This window comes from Zonotrichia leucophrys, chromosome Z, assembly GCF_028769735.1.
Source record: "Zonotrichia leucophrys gambelii isolate GWCS_2022_RI chromosome Z, RI_Zleu_2.0, whole genome shotgun sequence".
In the NCBI taxonomy this organism is placed as follows: Eukaryota; Metazoa; Chordata; class Aves; order Passeriformes; family Passerellidae; genus Zonotrichia; species Zonotrichia leucophrys.
In genome coordinates, this window is record NC_088200.1 from 63,149,597 (window position 1) to 63,172,957 (window position 23,361).

Genomic DNA, 23,361 nt, shown 5'->3' on the forward strand with positions numbered 1-23,361 from the left:
TTGCCCCAGTGAACTTTCTTTTCCAAGCTTTTTTCCCCCTTTTTTTTTTGTTCCATCTGCCTTTTAAATCTCAAGCTAAGGGTTCCTGCCAAAGATAACACTAGTCTATGTTAACGTCTTGAAAATGTTACTTAAATTACCAAGTTTTATAAAGGTCTGAACAGATAATGTTATATCTGTACGCCCACAGCAACTGGATGCTCCTACCAAGATTTTTCTTTTTCAATTAGATATGATTGCACATATAAAGCAGTGCTGTTACATTTCTAATTACATTTATTTTTCAGGAAAATGGTGTTTGGGTGCCACCATTTTCTGATGACATCTGCAGTCCTGTGTCTTGTGGAACTCCAGAGTCTCCAGAGCATGGATTTGTGGTTGGCACTAAATACAATTTCAAAGATGTGTCTCTTTATAAATGTGACTCTGGCTATGAATTACAAGTAAGCAAGCTCAAATCCCCAACACTCTAAGTTCTCATTTTCTGTTCCTGAGTGATTGCTATGGACTGCCTCATTCATTTTGACACTATGGAAGCTGGGTGTCTGCTGGTTTTTTTATTGTCTGTAGACAGTTCATGCTATGTTTGGGACAGTCTTTGAATGGTTTAAGGGTATAGTTGAAGCAAATATCCTGTTCAGAGGTATGTGTCCAGCAGGTATCTTGCAGTATTTGAGTTTTCTTAACTGAAGTCCTCTGCAAATGCAGCATTACATATGCTTGTGATCATAAGTCGCAGAAGAGTTAATTTCTCATGTTCTTCCTTAGCCAGAGTTAGACTAAGTTTTTTTTTTCTGATTTGTAGTGTCCCAATCATTGTCTGTGTGACAAGAGTTGTGCCTTCCAGACTTAAAGTTCCTCATAAACTCCACTGCCCTCAGTTCTATGACATTGCCAGATGGTATTAAAGTGATAGATCAAAGATATTCCATTTTGTTCAATGACAGCTTTATTCCCTGATGGAGGAGGAATCAAAGTTCTTTCCTGTCCATTGTTTTCATTACAGCTTTTATCCCCACCTGAGCTCTGAAACAGCATTGCTTTCCCAGTATCAGGATTCAGGCTAGCAAGTTCAGAGCTGGCTCAGTGGTGTTTTCAAAAGCTGCAGTGAATTCAGAAATGACAGTAGGTTGCTGAGGCACAGCATGATCTCCACTGTTCCCAGGTGATGAGTGAGACATGAGGTGGTGAGATGTCTCCAGGACAGAGGCTGGCTCTTAATGCCGGTTTTGTGCAGGTCAAGCAGAGTGCAGGATTGCACTTCCTTTGTCCTGTTGTAACATCAGTAACTAATTAAGAACTTCATGCATGTAAAATCACCCAGTCAGAAGTTAATTCACTCAGTCAAGTTAAAATTAGAGTTTGGAGAATGCCTAGGTAACAAAGACTTTAATTTTCATTATGTTGTCAAATAGTGCAAATATGCACTGGAGTTGAAGGTGTTAGTATTTAGACAAAAAGGTAGAGTTGCAGTTTCAAATAATTCTAGTAAGCAGTAAACCAGTGTTGTTTTACAGTAATAAGCTCTTCCAAGCTTCGTAGTCCAGTTTCGCCACCTAGTGTCAAACTGTGTCCCCACTGTAGGAGTCCTCCTTTCTTCCTTTGGGAAGCAAAGTCCATTGGGTGTGATGCCATACAGCAACATGTCAAACATCTACTCTTTATCGATAGGTCTGCTTTGTAATAAAAGTACATTACAGCAAGGGACATAATTAAATATTGTCCTCCATGTCTCTGGAGAATTAAATCCTGGGCTATTGAACTGTCCATAAAACTTGTATGTAAGAAAGAAATAATGTCATTTATAGCAAATATAAAGAATGAGTGTTCAGGATGTGGTTAAATCAGCGCATCATGTTTATCAAACTCCAGCTTGTATAGTTGTTGAAAAAATTCCTAGTTGAATTTCCTATAAGTAAGTCCTGAAAGGAGAAAAATTGTCATCACAACATATTCCTATGAGCAAGAATGATAAAACTGAAAAAAAAAAAGAGGATTCTCCAGAGATAGAAGGACAAGAGAACTAACTGGCCCCACAAACTTTTGATTTATAAAAGACACCCATCATTTTGCAGAAAGTTGTGCCATAAACTCTAAGAGTAGCCTTGGGCTGTAGCACTTCATTTTCTCTTTGGATGGGTGGCACATGGAGAAAAAGCTTCCTCACTTTGCTGGATACTAAAGATGAGGGGAGAAAAGAGTTTATTAAAGCAAAGTTGTTCTTTGAACATTTTCTCTTGTTTCACAGGGTGATGCAGAACGGACTTGCCAAGAAGACAAGCTTTGGAGTGGCAGTGTGCCAGTGTGCAGAAGTATGTTCTACCTGAATCTATCTCTTAATGTTGGTCAAGGGTGATATCACACAACAGAAATCACTAATGCTCATTTTGCTTTATAACCCATACTGTCTGCATTTACCTAAATTTTTTTGGTAAGTACTGCTGGTAACAACCTGGAAGGGCAGAGTTGCTGGTGTGTGCAGGTAGCAGTGTGAAGAAAATCTCTACACCTTTCTGCCTTGCTCCTCTGCAGAGAGCTTCCAGTCTGACACTTGAGGTCATGGGCTCTGCGGTTACTGAGGACCTCTGAGCACATTAGTTGCCAGGAATTACACATATTTAGCATCCTCCAATGTAACTCTGTGGATGTCATTCTCAAAGACACTTCACTTATCTGAGATGTCATTGATTGCAGTGCTGAAATAGGAGTTTCTACACAAATGTTTACATGGACTTCAGCTGTTGGCTGAAGGAGGCAGCAGTTTCCTGAGGCTTCCTGCCAGCACAGTCGCAATAGATTTTTTACTTTTAGCATGAAGTGGAAGCACCAAGTATGATTCTGCTCTGCTACTCAGGGACAAATTCCTGGCAATGACCAGGTAACTGCTGTGTTCTTTCCTGTTTCTCAGAGTAAAACCTGTGGAGGAGCTATGAACAGAACAAGCCATACGCATTTTGTTTGATTGGAAAGTATTGCTTACATTACAGGAATATCATGTGGACCCCCAGATATGATAGAAAATGGATCGGTTCAGGGAGAGGAGTTCCTGTTTGGCAGTGAAGTTTTTTACAGCTGTGACCCTGGCTTTGAGCTACAGGGGCCAAGCAGAAGGATTTGCCACGTTGACAGAAAGTGGAGCCCTTCTGCCCCAACATGCATACGTAAGTAGCATGCAGAGCAATGTGATGTCCAGGAAAGCTAGGGCAGGAGGAGAGTGTTTTGTCTGGCTTCCTCCCTGTCTTTCCCTCCAGCAAAGGGCTGTAAGAGGAGCAGCAAGAGGAAAAGCCAGCAGTACTTCTCTGATCAGAAGCAATCTCCTTTTGGCACATTGAAATGGTATAAACATAGAGAGGGTCATGCTGAAGTCAGTAGGGTAGGAATGTGGCCTACTATATCTGACTTGCCTTGAATTATGATGTGCAGAGCCTTAGACATGTTCACCCCTGCCATGCCAAAGCAAGTATATCTTGGCCACTGAGTATGTCTTGGCCACAGCTGTGCTCCCTAGGATCAAGTCTTGGCTCTCTATCAAGAAAATAACTAATTGAAGGAGCTTAGGAAGAAGGATTTATGACTTATTTCATACAGCTTATAAATAAAATGCAAATATTTATAGTCTTTGCCAATAAATAATTTTCCCTCTTTTCTTGCTGGTGTCATAGTCCTATGCCTTGCATTCTTCTCTCTCACCTTTGATGAGTTTACTTGATCTCCACAGTGTGCGACAGGGGTCAAGATTCTTCTTAAGTACTGCCATTGTTCTGGAGCACATTTTGAGGTCATCTTCCACTGTAGGAGCACAAAAGGGACTGAAAATGCAGCCTCAGGCATGCACAGAAGAAATATTCTGGATCCTCTGTTGGTTTGAGCGCACCTCATATCTTATAACACCACCAAATACAGTTAGATGCACTTTCAGGTGTCTGCAGTGTGAACCCCAGGAGAAAGGGTGGGAAAGGAATTTTATAACTCTTCTCCTTGTAACAGTTCACAGCTTCTTTCCTGCTGTTCCTTCTGTTTATTCAGGAGAACAGAGCTATCAGATGGTGTGTGACTCATAGAAGGAATAGTCTTCATTGTGTATAAAACCCAAAAGTTTTCTTCTCTCTTAGAAATTACTTGTGGGCTTCATCCTTCCATTGAAAAAGCAGAGGCCATTTCTACTGGAAGCACATACAGAAGTAATGTAACCTATGTGTGCAGCTCTGGATACCATCTTGTTGGGCCCCAGAATATCACATGCCTTGCCAATGGGAGCTGGAGTAAGCCCTTGCCGTTGTGTGAAGGTAACTGTTTGGTTTCATGTCCTGGAACATTTCAATATGGGATAAGCAATAGCTCCTCCCTTATGCATGGATATCATATAATCCAGAGACTGAGTTGCTTTTGAAAAATGATTCTGTAATATGGGGTTTCTGGAGAACCTATCAGTGGCAAGAAAGAATGATTTCCATCTTTCTGCCCTACTGGCCCCAGTCTGAAGTCATAAATGTGTCCTCACTTCCCCATTTTGTTGGGGCTTTTCTTCATCACCAGAAGAAGCTTCTGTCCTAGGCTGGCTACATTTCCTTCCCAGGGTTACTGAATCAATGTTCTTCATGATTTATAAGTCTATATTGACTTTTAACATAATGTGTTATTAATTCAGGAAATGTTTGAAGTCCAGGACTAATATCAAGCTGAATTAATAAGACCCCTTCCTTTGCAGAGACCAGATGCAAAATTCCAGTTTCCTTGCTGAATGGGAAAGCAATTTATGAAAACAATACAGTTGGCAGTACAGTAACATATCTCTGTGAGAGGGGATACAGCTTGGAAGGAGAACCAGCAGCAGAGTGCACAAGAGATGGAAGATGGAGTAATCCCTTGCCTCTCTGTAAACGTGTGTGTTTGCTTTGTAATGGAAAAGTTTTTGCAGAGAAACAATAGGGGCAGTTACTGATACAAGTTAAAGCATTAATTTAACTGAGTGTATTTTTGTGACAGTAAGAGAACAAGCTGCCTTCTGAATAGGTCCCTATAGTTGGAAAGATGACATAAAGCACTTGATATATAGTAGAAGCAGGTAAGAGAATCATTTGGAGGAGAAGGGAAAGGGAGACTTCATTGTCATCCGCAACTGACATGTTGACAGGGTGCAAAGGAAAATGCGCTAGATTCTTCTCGGAGTTCAACAGTGGTAGAGGGAAATGCAATGGACACTAGTTGCAATAAAGCAAAGCTCCAGTGAAGTTTTTAAAGAAACTTTTTGCCATCAACAGAGTCAAGTAGAGGAGAAGAAACCCAGAGAGGACATGAGATCTCCATCCACAGTTACCCAAATTTAACTCAAATTTCTGATCAGGTTCCAGAGCAACTTCTAACCTAGCTGGCCATGTTTGGAGAAGAAGGTTGGACTTAATGGCTGTATAAATTCTTCTGCAATTCTGTGAAATAGTGTGTTTTGTACATGTTCACTGCACCCACACACCCACAATAGCCTTTCTTGTTACTGTATGTGTCTGTAACTAATTTTAAGACCTAGTGTAGTCTTAGGATGGTTAATTTAGACATTTAATTTTTGTATTGCAAAGTACTTATTCATATTAGTATCAAGACACTGACATAAATCTCTGCTCTTTATGGAGCCAATATTTTCCACTCTGGTGATGAGATCACCAATAGACCATGCAAAAATAGCCCAGCAAGCTTGCAGCCAGCAGTAAATAAAATTAGAGAGATTCTAAACCCCAATGAATGACACAGTAAGTCTCTAATCAAACATCTGAATTTTTGCTGCTCTTTATTGATCCAGCCCCTCCGAACATGAATTAGGATAGGTCTGGTTCTCTTTTATAGGAAGATTATGGTAAACAGGAAGGACAAGAGAGAATGGTTTCACAGCAACAAGTAGGATATTTCTCACTTAAATCCTTAGTGTGTCCTTAGTATGGCATCAGCAGAACATGGTAGCAAGCCATGAGGCAGCAGTGAATTAGAAATTTTTTAATTACTATTTTATGACCCACATCTCATCATTTCAAATCAAATTACAAATTGGATTCACATCCATTCAGCATCCATTTCTTCTCATGTGTTTTGGGTTTGAAATTTGCAGAAACTATTCTAAACTGGTCTCTCTTCCTTCCGTCTCTTTTTCTTCCCTTCTTTTCCCTCACACCCTTACTTTTAACAGCAAACCCTTGTCCTGTGCCTTTCATAATCCCAGAGAATGCCCTTCTGTCAGAGGTAGATTTTCATGTGGGCCAGAATGTATCCATCAGGTGCAGGGAAGGCTACCAGCTGAAGGGGCAGTCTGTGATCACCTGCAATGCTGATGAGACCTGGACTCCAGCCACAGCTAAGTGTGAAAGTAAGTACAAGACACGCTGTTCCACAGAGATTGGTACTTTCCACAGGGCTCTAAGAAGCTCTAGAGAAGAGCTATGTTTTCTTTCTTTTTAACAGAGGTATTCCTTTTAGAAGGACTCAGAATACATCTGTGTGGGTTGGTGTTTCAACAGTATTCATCCTACTATTTACTACGCCCTTCTCTATATGTATTCTTCATTTACCTTTTGCAAGCCCTGGAGCTGGGTTGGTTGCTGGATACCGTAAATACCCTAAGAATGATTTCTATGAGGTTATGGATGATGAGACAAGAGCTGCAGAAAGATGTGCTGCCTTTTATTTTATTTGTTGATACTCACAGCAGGCAGTATCCTTTAGCAAGCATGTTGGAAAGCCTTTTGACTTCTTGTAAGCGATACTGTTTAGACTCATGGGATCACTGAATGGGTTGGGTTGGAAAGGACGTTGAAGATCATCTAGTTCCAACCCCTCTGCTATGGGTAGGGATGCCATTCATTAAATCAGGCTGCTCAGGGTCCCATCTAGCCTGGCCTTGAACACTTACAGGTATAGGGTATCCACAGCTTCCTTGGGCAACCTGTTCCGGCACTTCATCACTGTCTGGGTAAAGAATTTCTTTCTAATATCTAAACTAAATGTTTTAAACTTCTTTCAGTTTAAAACCATTGCCTCTTGTTCTGTCTCTATCTTCCCATATAAATACTACCTCCTCTTAATAAGACCCTTTAAGGAACAGGAAAGCTGCAATGAGGTCTCCCTGAAGCCTTCTCCTGGATCCATGCTGAATAATCCCAGCTCTTTTTACCTGTCTGGTTAGGAGAGATGCTGCATCCCTCCGCCCTTCTCTGGACCCATTCTTTCTTGTCCTGAGGACCCCAGAGATGGATACAGCACTCCAGATGGGTCTCATAAGGGCAGAATAGAGTGAGATAATCCCCTCTCTCACCCTGCTGGTCTCACTTCTTTTGATGCAGCCCAGGATACCAGTGGCTTTCAGGGCTCTGTCCAAAAATGCAGCTGTTGGTTCATGTTCAGCCTCTCACCATGAAGAACCCCCAAGCCCTTCTCAGAGTTGCTCTCAGTGACTTCTTCTCCCAGTCTGTACTCACATTTGGTATTGCCCTGACCTGAGTGCAGCACTTTGCACTTGGCCTTGTGGAACATCATGGGATTCTCATGAGCCCACTTAAGTTTGTCTGGATCCTTGGACTCCATTGCTGATTGACCATCTGGAAGGTGTCTGTGACACCTCCGCCCCCAACAGCATTGTCTCCAGGGTTAAAATCTGTGTCATGTAGGCTCTGCAGCTCACCAACATCTGGATGGTTTCTTTTGTTTAGAGATATCTTGCGGTCCCCCAGCTCATGTAGAGAATGCTCTGATTCGTGGTAGCTTCTATCAGTATGGAGACATGATCACCTATTCGTGCTACAGTGGGTACATGCTGGAGGGGCCCCTGCGGAGTATTTGCTTGGAAAATGGAACATGGACAACACCACCTGCCTGCAAAGGTAAGTTTTTTTTACTGACAGAATGATAGCTTAACTTGCCATAAACACAGAAGTGTCATCCTAGGTGCAATAAAAATAAAAGTGAAATTTTTGCTAGTTTTAGTGCAGTCATATTTCCACTCAGGGCATTTAATTCCATGTTATTGCTTTATTTCCAGTTTAAAGAGGTAGGCTTCCATAATTTTTTCTTTAGTCCTAGCTAGTCTTAGGGTTTCTTTTGCTACAGTGTTGTATCCCACACCTAGTATCTTTTCTCCTGACATCTTTTGCAAGAAGTGATGACAGAACTAGTTATCTTCCTGACAAGCTGAACTGTTTCAGATAAGCACTGCCAGTCAGTTTTTCACAGTCAAAAACTGAACACTGCAGAAACCAAAATAGAACAAATGGGTTCTTAGTCCCTCACTATGTTTAAAGTGTGGCAGCTCCTGAAATTCAATTTGCAATAAGAGGTAGATTGATATAGCTCACTAAATAATACACACTGAGCCCTCTAGAAAATTCATAGATTTAACAATATACCAGGCTTTCTACACTTGGCAGATCAGCAGGTATTTGTTATTTCTTGGTCTGTTGAGCTAAAATATTCACTTTTTTAAAGCCAAGAGCTAACTCTTCCATTTAGAAGACTCAAATAAATAAAAAGTTTTGAACAGAAAATGGGGGAAACAAAGAATTGAAGAGAATTGAAGAGAAAATAAGCTCAACAATAAAAAGCATATATAAGCATATTCAAATACTAACTTAAAGCCATGGATGAGTCACAGCAAAAGAGTTCAGAGTCACAGGGCTTTGGTGGAAGAGATCTTGTCATCTGCCTTTTCCAAGTCAGAAGCGTGGCTTGCTCTCTGCTGCTGGGCAGCTGTGGAGCAGGGAGTTAGCTGCACCCTGAAGACTTATTTCAGACTGTGGAACAGCCACCATGACAAATTGAGCTTTAGGTATTTTATTGAGAAAACAGAAAACCTTACAACACAGAAGTGGCCAGTCACGAGCAGCCCCATTCCTCTTCACACAGAAGAAGAAAAGTTCAAGGACACTCACCTGGGAGCATTGGAGTCATTATCAGAACTGTCAGGTCAGCCTCTCCTGCAAGTCTCAGCTCCCCATATCAAAATACAAGCAACATTTCTTCCTTCCTCAGAGAGTTTCTGTTTAGGTTAGAAGCCATTTGGAGATAGAGAATTCTATACTGTGCTAAGCTTCACAAATCATGGACCCCTCATCAGTTTTTTTGCATGAATTCTGACAGTAAAATATTATGAATATTAATAGCTAAATAAGTTGAGTTACCCTACTCTATGAAAGCAGGCGCTCCCCTAAATTCCTGTATGTGATAGTTACAATGTCTTGACTAAAAATCATGGATCAGTAGAGCATTTTGAGAAGAACCAGAACCAAAGAAGAGGGTTTGCTACTCCTGAATATTTCAGGAGTAGAGCAGCTTTTCCTGAGAAACAGGTTTGTCTTGGATTTGTGACCATGGCTTGCCACTGGCATGAACAACTACCCATCACGCAGCCAAGTAGAGAAGATTTGAAGGAAAAACAACTGAGTTACTTCAGTTATCATGATGTGAACAAAAGTGCTTTTGGAAATTTGCGCTCCCAAAGCACAAGGCTGTTTCTAAAAAGTTTGTATTTCTAAACTGTAATAGCTACAGAATTCAAGGGATCTCTGCATAATAGCTACTTTACCTAAGCTAGAATTCAATAGCAAAATTATTTGGATAATATCTGTTCCAGTTGTAACACTTTGGATTTTTCAATTGTCCTTTTAATATCACCAGCTTTACTTTTTATTCTTATTTAATATTTATTAGTTACAAAGAACTCCTTTTATGCCAAGGGATGCAATTGTCTGCTAAGAAGGGTCACCAGGGACCAAGAAGGGCTGATCTGCAAAGCACTGTCAAACATTCTGTTTGCAACACTGCAATATCTATTGGGACTGTTCAGAGGAATAAGTATTAAGGAAAAATTATTTCAAAAAATGCAGTGAAGAGGTGGAGACATGATGAAGGTGGAAAACAAAGCAGAATAACCTATGTATTAAGAGAGGGGAATAACAATTTCCCTCCTCTTTTCTAAAAGGGGACTTTATAAGAGCTAAAGATGTTTCTGAGAGGACTGTCCTGCATTTTCATGACATATGTCAAAGTGATCTTTCAAAACTGCTTTATGATTCATGTGAGTGATTTTCCTAACAAAAGTCCTACAGGACCCAAGCCTTTGTGGTCTACATCAGAAACTACATGAAAGCACTCTTTGTAATGACTCATGCTGCATTTCTTGTTTATGGCTGTGTGAGTTGATTATTAATATGTTCTAAGCCTGCTTGAAAAGTTCTGACCCAGCTGAACAGGTTTATTAATGTAAATATTATAATTAAAAAGCAGACTTCTTTGGAAGAGCTCTCACCACAGCCACACTTGCCTGAATCACCACTGGTTAGAGGTTGCTGGCCAGATTCTGATCTGAGTTTCAGGGGTGAGAAGTATTAGCTTGGATCTGCTGATAGTAATTATCTGCAGGACTCATTAGGCTGCTCAGATGCGCACAGCTTACCTGACTCCTTACCTGACTTTCTGAACCGCTCTAAAACTCTTGTCTGTTTGCCCTCTTCACATCTTGTTGATTCTGAGTGGTCCATGTGGAGCTGTCAACAAGAAAGTTTGTACCCCATCAGCAAATAAGAACATTATGAGAGGAAAGCTGGGGCCTGGGGAAATTGTTCACTTGCAACCACAAGGAAGCATTTTGCAAAGCTGAAAACAGATAACAGAATTTATTATTCCCCTTCTGACACATTTGGCTTGCAGCAGAGTAATGCTTTTGTGTCCTGTGTCAATAAATTTACAAGGGGATGTCAAAAGATTTATACCATGGATGTGAGATTTGCTACCATAAACTAAAGTCACATTTGATACTTTCTATTCTCTCCCCAGCACATCAGGACTGCATTCGTGGTTTTTACAATAGACAAAAAAAAATAAATAAGAGATCTCAGCTTAACTTCCAGTCCATTTTCTAGTCTTATCCGTTGATAAGAGTAATCCTCACAGATTCAGACAAGTAGTCTTTGCTTGCCTAAATTGGTGTATAACAACTGCACATCTAGGGATGATACATTCTCATTCAGTTTCACAACCAGGACCTGGGCAGAAACCCAGGAAAAGCCTATCTCTACCTGACATCTGATTACTGAGTAGCAAGGAGTTGCCATCCAGAGCAATTTTTGTAACTCATGAAATAGCTGCATCTTCTACATTAACAGAGAGGAAGAATATTTCAGAGACCTTATTTTGTGGGCTTTGAATTTAATGTAGGATATCATTTATACATGAATATTGTACCTCACATCCCATTATACATTCATGGAATATTGTTTAAGTGGTGTAGATCACACAAAGCTTTAAATGGTTCTTCCATTGCAGAAAAGAAACCTGTTTGGCACACTATTCTGCTTTAGTCAACACCCAGAGACAAGCTGTCTATGTAGTAACAGATATTTTTACAATAAAAATTTTCAAAATCACTGTTAAAATATTGTAAATTATGTTAATCTTTTAGAGATCTCTTCCCATTCTCATTATCAGCTGACACTTGATGGGAAGGCTCTTGAGACTGAAAAATAACATGGCAGAGCCTTGGCCTCATTTCAACAGACTCCAAGCTGTATCTTGCATTTTGGCATGGCTTAGCTACAGGAGTGACTCAAGTTTGTCTCTCTGAGGGAAAGATTTGCATTCTTTCCAATGAGGATTTCAGGTCTGAACAGTGTTTCAGTGTGCCAATCCACTGTTTGTATTGAATGCTAACAAACACTCAAAGCTTAAGTGCATATTTTGCTCACCTAATAACTAACTAACAATAGCAGTTCAGATGCAATTAGGAGTTCAAATTGAGTTTCCTGAGATTACTGTCAATTTTATTACTTATATGTTCTGTCATATTGTCTTGAAGCTGCAATTTTTTATTTTCTCCATATGGTGTGTACACCGACATGAGAAAGATCATGCTTCTTCCAATGATCATTAAGTATAACATGTTTGTGCATAGCTTTCACCTGGTTTTCTAAAGTAGACCTGGTTTCCCTGGATGTGCATGACAAGAGATGGTACAGTGTCATCGAAGTGACAAAGAAGTCCAAAGTCTGTCCAGCCCAGGCACCACATTGGCCCAGCATGACAGACTCCACTCCAAATTCTTCACTTTCATGATCAGATGCATATTAATAGGAACGGAAGCCGAGGAGCCCCAGTCAGTGTGAATGCTTGGCGAGGTTTTTAGTCATACTTTGAGTTCCAGAGGTGAACACTTACTGTGCCACTGCTGCACCCTTTTTGGTCACTTCTCATTATGGTGGATGATAGTGCAGTAAAAATTGCCTGTTCTATCACACAGTTAATCTTACTTTAGACAGTGTATGCCAGATGGCATTATCTTGGTGTTTCATACCAAGATTAGAAGAAAGCTTGATTCTATTCCAGAGTCAATGTAGAAGGCCTGGGTGAAGGGGTGAGGAGGGTAATAGGTTTTTATGGTGTATTATTTGGGTATTTTAATTTTGTATTACAAAAGTTAGTGGGAAAATCATATAAAGAATAGTGTCAGCCTTGAAACAGTATCCAAATAACTTATTCAACTATAAATATGTCTACATTTTCATTCTTTCTGTGGACAGTCTTTTGATTATCTTAATGATTCCACACTCTTGCTTACAGTACCTAATCAAACACATAGAGCCAGAAGATGATGTAGCCCTTGAAATCAAAACCAGGCAATGTTTCTGAACTTCACTGCATTTGTTTGTTCTGCTCTAAGCTTTACTCTGCAAAGGTCTGTGCAAGTTACTACTGAGTTACTAGGCTTCTAATTCAGTGTCCAGAGTTTGTAATGAAATCATGGTGTTTCCAGCTGTCTGCCGCTTCCCGTGCCAGAACGGCGGCGTCTGTGAGCGACCCAATGCCTGCTCCTGTCCCGATGGCTGGATGGGCCGTCTCTGCGAAGAGCGTATGTATGCCATCCCTAACTGTAATCCTAAGGGTTTTGTTGATAAGACAGATGAATTTACTGCAGTGAACCAGAAGAGGCATAAGAGATAAAACCATAAAAATCATTAATATATTCTGCTTGACAAATGTAAGGGAACAGAAAGGTAAGTACTTGGCTTGTTTCTAGAAAAATAACTGTTCCCTTACATCTTCAAAGCAAAATAAACACTTTTTAAATTGATGTGATTTTGTTTCTCAGTACTCTTTCACTGTGGTTGAAGAACACCTTGTTTCAGTTCTCCAAAGTCTGTTTCTAATAGCAATACCTGATAGTTTTGGGAAATGAACAGTGATTAGAACAGAAGAGATGTGAGTGTTCTGCTGGTGGCTACATTAGTTTCTCAGCTTCCATTTTTATCAGTCTGTGGTTATGAACCTCATCAGTTCATGTTCAAATAATGTAATGTGTCACATTTTCCAGGCTGTCCCTCCTGACCTGTGTACTTGTCCCTCACAAGTTCTAGACTGGTTTTTCCTGTCATGAATTTCCAAATTATTAGAGAACTGGATCTGTTGTCACTGAAAAGAGCTAAATCTAACTCTCAAATCAGATTCCCTGGGTGACATTGGGATGCCAGTTTGATCCATGTTTCTCTTCATGGTGGTCTTAGCACAAGGAATTTGGGAGATTTAACCCTTTCAGCCTGGCATAGCTGCTGCATGAGGACCCTTATTACTGTACATATAGTAAGGCATAGCCTATGTGGAGAGAAAAGGAGGTGCCCTTTATTTAGTATTTAGTATTCAGTATGTATTACAGCGACCTGAGAGGGTGTTCAGGGTGAGAGACATGGACGAGAATCTTAGTTCATGATCAGAAGGCTGGATTTATTGATATATGATATATAATAGATTATAATTATACTACAAGAAATAGAGAGATGAGTTGCAGAGGCTTGCTAAGCTAAGAATAGAATAGCAAAGAATGAATAACAAAGTTCTGTGTCCAGCAGAAAGCAAGGACAAACTCTCCCGTGAGTGGTCAGCAAATCCAAACACTCACAGAAGACCAATCACAGATGCTCCTGTTACATTCCACATCAGCAGATAATTATTGTTTATATTTTTCTTCTGGGGCCCCAACTTCCCAGAAAGGACAAATCCCAAAAGAGAGGATTTTATGAAAAAATGTCTGCGACAAGTATGGCCCTGATGTAAGGTTTTAGCATGTCCAAGATCTACAGCAGGGGTGTTGTCACTGTCCCCAAATCTGAGTCACTGCCTCTGACTCTGAATATACATGGAAACCTACAAAAATTGTGCACATTCTCATCTACTTTTTGGAAAAGAATATGGTTCAAGTGTTAAAATGGTCCTCTGAATCTCTACAGCTTTCAAGTCTTCTCTGTGACAGTATCAGTTTCACATGGCAGAAATTAGTAGTAGATACAGAAGGAAAACAAGAGGTTCAGCAAGTTTTATCTTTTTGCATTTATGGAAACTCCAGCTATGTAGTGTATTCACACATCTCCTCTTTTTCTGTCTCTGTGCCTGGCAGTATCACCACAGTCATTTGTGCAACTGAGTCCTGTAAGTCTCACAGTCAGCGTGAGAGGCTTTCGCCCTGTGTCTGAAAAAATTTTGTTTGGTATCCCACAATTGAATTTATTAGTTTCATCAGTAATGACACTTGAAGCATTCTCCAGAACTAGACATTTCATTTATGATCCCAGCCATTTCAGTCATCATCCAATTCAGACTGGCAACTGACCAGGCAGGTCACACTTCATGAAGGTACAGGCACTAGGGGTTTGTTTTGGTTTGGTTTTTATGTTTTGGTTTGTTTTGTTTTACTTTAGTATAGATAGTTAGAAAAGGGGAAAGAATTCTCACAATTGGTCAGTACAACACTAATTTTGCATTGCTTGTCAAATAAGGTGCAGCAGTGAACAGAAAAACAGGTTTAGTCTTTGAAGTTGAGGGCCTGTTCTGGAAGCCCAAGGAATTTTTGAGCACTAGCACTGAGCACTGACTTGTCAGTATCAAGCCACAATAAGCACACTGAGAGAATTTAGTCACCCTGTAGTTCACAGTACCTTTCACAAAAAAGATAGGATTCATGTTTTTGAGAGAGTCCTGACCATTCTAAAGAACTTGCATGGTACTACAAGTTTAATGATTTAGAAAATTATTTCCTGGTGATACAGGTTAGTCCTGTGAGGTTCATGGAAGTTCACAATTATTTTTTTATCCAAGCTGACTGTACCTGCTCAGCTTGATCTCTGCTGTGCAGCAGAAGAGGAACCCCTACCTCAGTCTTATGCAGCCCCCATCCACCATCCCAGTATTAAACTCTACTGGAAATGCCTCTTGAGGGTCCAAATTTGAGACCCAACTCAACTTTTGCTCTTCTTAGAGCAGGTACGCTCAAGTGCTTTGTTCACTTAGCATAGTGGAGATGATAGTTTTGTGAAGATACTTAAAGCATGAACACATGGGAATTTTGCAGATCTGCTCCAAGGAGCAGTGTAGCTCGATTGCTGCTCTGTCCAGAGGTCATCAGCTGATTGGTATGTGCTTTGTTTCTTCCCCAGAGTTTCCAGCCCTAGCCTTTTTCACCCAAAATGCCTTATATCCAAGCTGCTTTTCCCAAGGGGCATATAGTTTCACCTGTCTCAGCATATTTTCACTGGCCTAGACAAAGTGCTTTTCTATGGGCAGGGCACAGATTAACTTGTTTTGGATGCTACATCTGCAAGCCCAGAGAATTCACGAACAATCCAGTTTTTTGTGATTAAAGTATGAACTGGTGTTGTTAGCACCATCACAGAAGTGGCCAATGTCTGTGGATATTACATGTGAGATACAAACAGCCCTGGCTCATTTCCCATGAACACAGAGCCTACAAGCACCTGAAGGACTCCAGCAATTGCTCCAGCCTATCCATTTCTTTGCCACTACTCTTTGTCATATCTGTCTGTCATGTCTGTCAGTTGTATAAGCTGCTCATGCCTGGTGGGTAGGTCCTGCTCAGCTCTGCTAATACTCCATGCAAACAGTTCAAGGGTAAGTAGAGTTTCTAGTTAAACATAAGCTCATGTCTTGCACACTCTATTCTTTGCTTTCATGGGAGATAATTATTTTTTCTGGTTCTCTTCTCCTTAGCAATATGCATTCTGCCATGTCTCAATGGAGGTCGCTGTGTGGCCCCTTACCAATGTGACTGCCCCCTCGGATGGACTGGATCACGCTGCCATACGGGTAAAACTTCTCACCTGCCTTTTTTTTATCACTTTTTGGGACTCTGCTAGCAATAACTAGCACAGTTGTCTAGGGACTCATAAAGCTCCTGAGCTTGTCAGGAAAACCCAGGCCTACAATAAGGTTCCTGGAGGATTTGCTGTTCCCAGCTGTACACTACCTTCAGACTAGTCCCTCCCTGATGAGTCTTTAAAAGTACCAGAAAAGCTTGCTCTCAAAAAGGACAGACAGTATTCACAAAAGTACTCTCTGCAAAAAGCAGTGCAAAGGAGAAAAGGTTTCCAAGGAGAAGAATAAAACTATTTTTCTCAGTTCCAGGTGCATGATTTTCATTTCCATATTCAGGAAATGCAGGTCACCATTAAATTCACAAACAAGCTGCAGGTATTACAGAGGTTTTTCACCACATAGCTGTCTTGTTTGGTGGATGCCCACTGATTTCATGGGTACTGAATCAGGACAGAGAGCACACCAAAGCAACAATTTAAGGGTGATTGAATTCAATAGATTCATTGTACAGAGGTGCCTTACATTAGGTATCATCTAAGTTCTTTGAGCAAATTCAATGTGCACTTCTTTTTACTAGATCTCTTACTTGCACCTAACCAAAGGTGAAAGTCATGGAGCACACAAAAATAGTGAGAGGTAGGAGGGAAGTGATTCTAGTGTCCAGGTTTGTGGCCTAACCAGTCCGTTTATGTGTGATGAGGTTAGCTCTACTTATGGAAAATATTTGAATCTGAGTTTAGAATATGGGATTTCATATGAAGACTGAACAAACACCAGATTTTGAAAGACTTTTCCCTGTGAAAAGACAATAAAACTCAGCAACTGACTGATTACTGAAACATCTTTCAATCATTGTTAAATCTTAAACACTTACAAATATTAGCTATTTTTAAGCATGCATTTCAGTTTCTTCAGTATTTTTATTGTCCAGGTGTACCTTAACTGATTTACAATAGGATCTTAACATGAAAGCCCAGTTTTGCCTTCCTGCAAGACTTTGAAGTAGCTGATGGGGTGAGCTGGGAAGGAATTCATGCCTCTGTTAATGAATGTTCATAGTATTTGTTTAACTGATAAGAATGGTGAATCTGGGGGATAAGCTGTGCAATACACTGCAAACCAAATCCTTCTGCAGAAAATTGAAATACCAGAGAGAACATTTTCACTCTGGACTATTGTATTTTAAAGGGACTCTTACCTAACACATAATGCATCATTTCCTCTCATATTTCACAAGCTTTGCATCTATAATAGGTGCTTGAGGAGGATAGATGGCTTCTTGGCTTTTTGGCCAGCCATTCAAATCTGTACAGGCTTGACTTGCTTTTCAGTAGCTAAAGGGAAAATTATAGTGAACAACTGCATCTGCATCATAAACACTGCTTATGAAGTTTTTTAATCATTTGTTGTTTCAACTACTGATATTGACATTTTGCTGTGATAGAGAAATACTTCAGTGGCAGCTAAAGATGTTTTGGTCATATGCTTCATTCCAAAATCAGAAGTAATTTTCAACATTATGCACTTGGTGCACTTAATTGTATATAGATGGTCTATCACAATAGCCTCCTGCCATTGTTTGTTCTTGTTTGGCCCAGAGGAACTGGAGTAGGTTTTTTGCATTCCTGTGACTACTCATTTCTATTTCCTGTCATTCCATAATAATTAGTGCTCCCTAATGCATATTCCTTGCAAAAATATTACCCAGACTTTGTCCTCACTATGGCATTATCTGCTTTAAAGTATTCACATATTTCCTGCAATATAAATGTTTGTGTTTGAAGGACCTCATTAAGTGTATATCTAAATTGGTTCTATAAACTGTGTGGTCCTTTACCTTTCAATCTCAAAATTGATAGGAGGACTTGAAACTTTGTGTTTGGTTACGTGATACCCTTGGGTTAGACTGTCACAAAAAAGCATGTTCAGCCAGGCTCAGTGTGACCTGTGAGGCAGACAAGGGTGTTTTTTCTAATGCCCTGTTGCAACTAGTCTCACCTCTTAGGGCTATCCAGTGTCTTTCAGGATCTTACTGTCATTCTCTGCTTCCTTTCCTTATCTCCATACGGGTGCCATTCCGTGAAGTCTTCCTCCTTGCTTGCTATTGATCTGCGCATGGCTTTCTCACCTTCAGCTTCCTCTGCTTTTGCTGTCTCTTTCTATACTTTTTTCCCATGTCTGGTGTCTGTTTGTCCTGGCTAGTGTTAAGCTGTCACATACCTTTAAAAAAAAATTTACAGTTTATTCCTGTTCATTTCATGATTCTTCTAATTCTTGCTCCTACTTCTGCTTGCATTCCTTTGTTGTCTTAATTGGAATCAAAGAACAACAGAATTTTTAAGGCAATGTGAAATTACCCACTGGCTGTTTCAGGCAGCTCATACAATGCATCAGACAGCAAGAGTAGTAGAAGGAGTCAAATCACACTTAGCAGACATATGCTTCTCAGGCTGCCCTTCCCATTCTTAACAGAATAAGGCAGGATGGATTTTCAGTGTCCTGCTACTATTCCTCAACAAATCAGCTTGTTGTGGATGTGCTCATTAATGCAAATTTGTGTGTGTTTGTGTGCAGCTGTTTGCCACTTGCCTTGCTTAAATGGTGGGAGGTGCATACGACCAAACCGGTGCTACTGTCCCTCTTCCTGGACTGGACCTGACTGCTCTAGGTAAGTGTCAGTGAGCACTGTCCCAGGGCTAGACTGAATCACATCCTACTGAACTCTAAATCTGAGGAATGAGCAAATAATTTTAACATTTTGAGCATCTCTAGATTCTGTAAATCAGTAACCTTTAGATGCCTCAAGTTTCATAGGCAATATGTAAAGACCTTAGAGGGTACTCTGCAAAATGATTGCCAAACTTGTAGCAAACTCTGAAAATTCTATCTTTACATATAATCAGAGAGGCAAACCCACAATGTTTAGACTGATTTTTTCATTATGTAAATGGAGGTGGAATTTTGACATGTAATACAGAATATTCTTTGGGAAATTTTGGTGGCTTACTCTTTACTAGTGTTCATTTTGAACTGTATACACCTCAGCTAGGTCCATGTTTAAAACTGGGGTTATGCAATGTTTATTATGACTTATGTAAGTCATCTTACACCCAGCATTGAGTGATGTAATCATTTAAAGAGTACAACAAGGTGCCTCTGAGGCAAGTCCAAGTTCAAATCTCCTGGCAGCTCTAGGGCCATGATAGCAAAAAATGTGTATACCTCAACTCACACAGCCTCTTGCTGAACACAGTGGTCATTATTCTGGAGAGTTAAATAAGAACCAGATGAATATTACTATTTTTCTGCAGGGAACAGATGAAGCCTGTGACATTGTAATCTTTTCTGTTCTTTCTGGGCAGAGAGTGACAGACATTTCTTCCTATCCCTCTGATAGACAGTTTATCTTAAAACTATAGAATGCTTGACTGACAAATTACATTGTCCAAAACAAATAGTGTTGAGTTGTCAGCTGTGATTATATGTGCCTTTGTGAAGCAACTTAAATGTATTGCCAACAAGCAGTATCTTTCAGCTTTAGAAAGGTATGCATCTGAAGTCTGGTAGTATATCCATTTAGGACATGAAGTAGAAAAGCCCAAATTCAGCAGGCATAATAGCCAAAAATAGTGGAGCTTATCTCATGATAAAAGTTTCAGGCTATTCCCAAACCAGACTATCCTTGGCTTCTTTTGCTGGGTTTTTTTGTCCAAATCCATAGCTCTGTGCAGCAGAGCACAGAAGGTGGGTCATTAGCCCTGGAGGATTGGGGTCCAGCAGCTTGTTCCTTCTAGAGAGGACATGTGTTTGAGAGGACATTTCCCAAACATAACTGGATGGGTGAAGAAAGAAACAAGCTCTGAGATCTGTTTCACATTTTCTTAAGTTTTGGCCTCAGTTACTTGTGGCTCTTGATGGGATATGATACCTAGGAATTCTAAAAAAATACAGGCAAATAACATGATACCAGAGATTCCCTGCTGCAGTTAACAAGGTGTGGATTTATAAGGGGAAGCTGAAAGGTCCGAAAGTTTTTAGCAGCATGCAGAATAAGACTAGTTCCAAACTACTCTGTGATGAGCCATGACTTAAATTAAATGTCAGATATTTCTATTTCCCATGGCACTCTCTCCACCTCTTTGAGCTGTGGCATTCTAATCCGTGGTATACTTTCAGACACCATCCTCTTGCGCCTCAGTGTTGATCATTTGATATGTTCAGCACACCACTGATTTTACTTTGTTTTTGATGCAGGAAGCGGAAGGCTGGATTCTATCCCTTTTAACATCAGAGCAGCAATTCTGCATTCAGATATCTTTCTTCAGCCTAGGCACCAAGGCTTGGATTCTAATGCATTGTAAATCAAATCCATTGTTTCCCTTCCCCCACCCCATCCCAGCTCCCTTCTTTTGTATTTTATTTTGTGATACATCTTTCAATTTTTAAAGAAATCCTCTGTATTTTTCATTTATAAAAGTATTATCAAATATATGCTGCTACACAGGTGTCATACACATACAAATGTAAAAATTCCTACAATCCACTGAGGAAGTGCTTGTTTAAGGTGAAGTCCCTCCCATTTCTTACATTAATTAAGCTAATTAAACTGTACTATACTGCCAGCTGTGGTTAAACAGAATATGGCAACTCTGCTTAGGAGCTGTCAAAGCATACTACTGTCCAGCAACTCGACAGTAAAGTGTGTTACACAAGGCTGAATGAGCCTCTAAACTCTGCATCGGGCCTGTCTTGGAACTTCAGCTGATAAAAATTATAACTGCATGTGATAAGATCTGCGTTGTAACCACAGTTTCTGGTGAGCATAAGAAGAAGATTCTGTAGTGTAGTTTATGTGACATTAACTTCATTGGAGAGTTACTTAATGGGAGGCATCAGCATGAGTTTTACATGAGATTTCTTAGTAAAAGCGATGAGGGAACACCATCTCGTTCAGAGAAGAATGGATTAAGTCTAGCCAACAAGAGCCTTGAAGCTTTCTGACCTACAGGCTGTTCAGGTGTAGCTCTAAGCTGAATAATCCAGGATCCAGCAGTAGGAAGCAGATGGATCTCTGAAACTCGCACCTTCCATTTGCCATGGGATTCACAACCTGCCTATAACCACCATCCCTTTCCTAGATAAATAAGGTACATCTCTTCATAGGTGAATGGTTTTGATATCTTAGGATTGGGTCCCAATATCTGACTGTCCCTGAGATGGAGAGAGAAGGCACCAGCTAGGTTTATGAGTGAAAGTTTACTATTGCTTGCAAAAATGTTGTGGTTTTGTTATGCAGAATCCTGAAAAAATTGGAAAAGACCTCTCTAAACACACACAGGCAGAAATGCTCAGCTGACTGAGAAATACTGAGGGCATACATCTGAGCAAATATAATCAGATTTCTCATTCTCAGACTGGTGATCCCACTGTGTCTGAGGAAAACACACATGAGTTCCACCATTAAGTCATGCTCTGATGAACTGAAATGTTAAAATTTATTATTAAGTAGAGTGGTGGAATTACAAGACAGAAATCACATGCATTGCACCTTTCAAAGTCACATGTTTGGTAACTGTTAACAGTTAGCAAAAAGTCTGATCTATGAGAAAAGATCTTAGAGTCAGAACAAGAGTCATTGATCAGAAGCTCCATTTTCCCAATAATAACAGAAAAGTGTAATTTGCAGTTATCATTGGGAAAGAAAAAGAGAAATAAATTTTACCTTCTGTAGCTTCCTATTCCTGCTTAGTTACCCTCCAGATTAAGAGTCTGCACAACTGCCCCACCCCTCTTTATGGAAGTACCTTCCTTTTATGCATGAACCCTGATACAGGAAAGTGATAGGACACCAAAACAAGCTCACAGTTGCAGTAACAGGTCTCTAGTAAATACTGACACATAACTGATGGCTGTTAGCCCAAAACCAGAAATGGAGAAGAAAGAAACAAGCAAAGTTGTCAGCCATTAGGAGCTTTCAGCCCATTAAAAGAAAAACAGATAGTAAAAAATAGGAGTCATTAGGGGATCAAATTAATGTGAATGTAGATTCCTTCCCAGTGGGAGCTGCAACCAGCTGAAGAATTGTGGTTTTAGCTCCCACAACCTTCTTTTTCTAATGAACTCTGCTAGCACGTAGCAAAAATCTTTTGTCTCCCAGCTCCACAGCCATCGACGTTTACAGCTTTGACTGAAGTTAGTGTTCAGTAAGTAATGTCCACATTTCAGCACACAGTCACCACCATTTGTAGTCACTTTGTTCCTTGGCTTCCTTGCTGCCTTAACAGCAAATGAAGGAAAGCTGCATTGAGCAACACAGGACTTCTCAAGGGAAAAAGTAGATAGGTGAGAAAAGTAGATCTTTATTTATATGTCATTCTCGTGTTTTTGTCCCTTTTCCAGTGTGCTTCTCTGGTGTGTCCTCTGACTCTGTCCTGGTCGTGTCCAGAGCAGAACAGCAGTGGTGAGGAGAGTGCTTAGATCTGGCAGGACATTGCTGGACAGTTCAGGGCTGGAGAATAGCTTTTAGCACCCCAGCTTCACACTAGTGACTTGTACATGGAGTCCTGGGATCAACCCAGTCAACATGTTTTTTAAGGAGATATGGTGTTAGGACAGAATAGCTGAAACTAGAGGCTGTCATATTAATGCTATTGATGATGTTTTGATACTTGCTGGAATATTTTCCCCACCCTACCCAGTACTGTATTGTCATTTATGTCACTGCTTGTTGTGTGTTTTAAACGACTTCCATGTGATGCACTTTACACTGTAAATAAAGTTGCACCCTGTTTAGTACCTATATAGAGGCAACATTGTATTCTTTTTGTAAACCCTCACAACAATTATATTAAGCTATTAATCTTTAGGATCTGATGGCAAAGACTACAAAAATAGACATCCACTTAAGCAAAAAGACAAAACAATTGCCAGCAAACTTAACAGGTTGTAATGGATTAGTCCAGATTTGGACTTGCAGATAAAAAAGCAGTTAGCACCTCATTTTTCAAATCCTTTGCTCTGCTAGGGCAAACCTGTAAAGGCCAAATTTACCACTAGCGTGAAGAGGCAGATCAAAACCTGCTTCTCTCACTACTGAAGGAGATACTACTTGTTTTATTCAGCATCAGTACTGGAATTTTTAAAGTTATGGAAATGCCCATATTCCTGGACAAATGAGGTAAAGAATCACTGTAACAGGAAGAAATTTTTTTAACTCAAACACGACTCCTCTAA

At 40.1% G+C, this 23,361-nt stretch overlaps 1 protein-coding gene across 1 annotated transcript in view; it reads left to right on the forward strand.

Annotated features, from left to right (window-relative positions):
- The window catches only part of SVEP1 (sushi, von Willebrand factor type A, EGF and pentraxin domain containing 1), a 117,241-nt gene extending 94,314 nt beyond the window's left edge, over positions 1–22,927 (forward strand). The window contains exons 40-50 of the mRNA XM_064735572.1: positions 288–443; positions 2,249–2,312; positions 2,988–3,161; positions 4,113–4,286; positions 4,709–4,882; positions 6,176–6,352; positions 7,692–7,862; positions 12,782–12,877; positions 16,024–16,119; positions 18,703–18,796; positions 20,383–22,927. Coding sequence (XP_064591642.1) covers positions 288–443; positions 2,249–2,312; positions 2,988–3,161; positions 4,113–4,286; positions 4,709–4,882; positions 6,176–6,352; positions 7,692–7,862; positions 12,782–12,877; positions 16,024–16,119; positions 18,703–18,796; positions 20,383–20,413 — 1,407 coding nt within the window. The 3' untranslated portion in view covers positions 20,414–22,927. The remainder of the gene's footprint in view (positions 1–287; positions 444–2,248; positions 2,313–2,987; positions 3,162–4,112; positions 4,287–4,708; positions 4,883–6,175; positions 6,353–7,691; positions 7,863–12,781; positions 12,878–16,023; positions 16,120–18,702; positions 18,797–20,382) is intronic.
- The last annotated feature ends 434 nt before the right edge of the window (positions 22,928–23,361 follow it).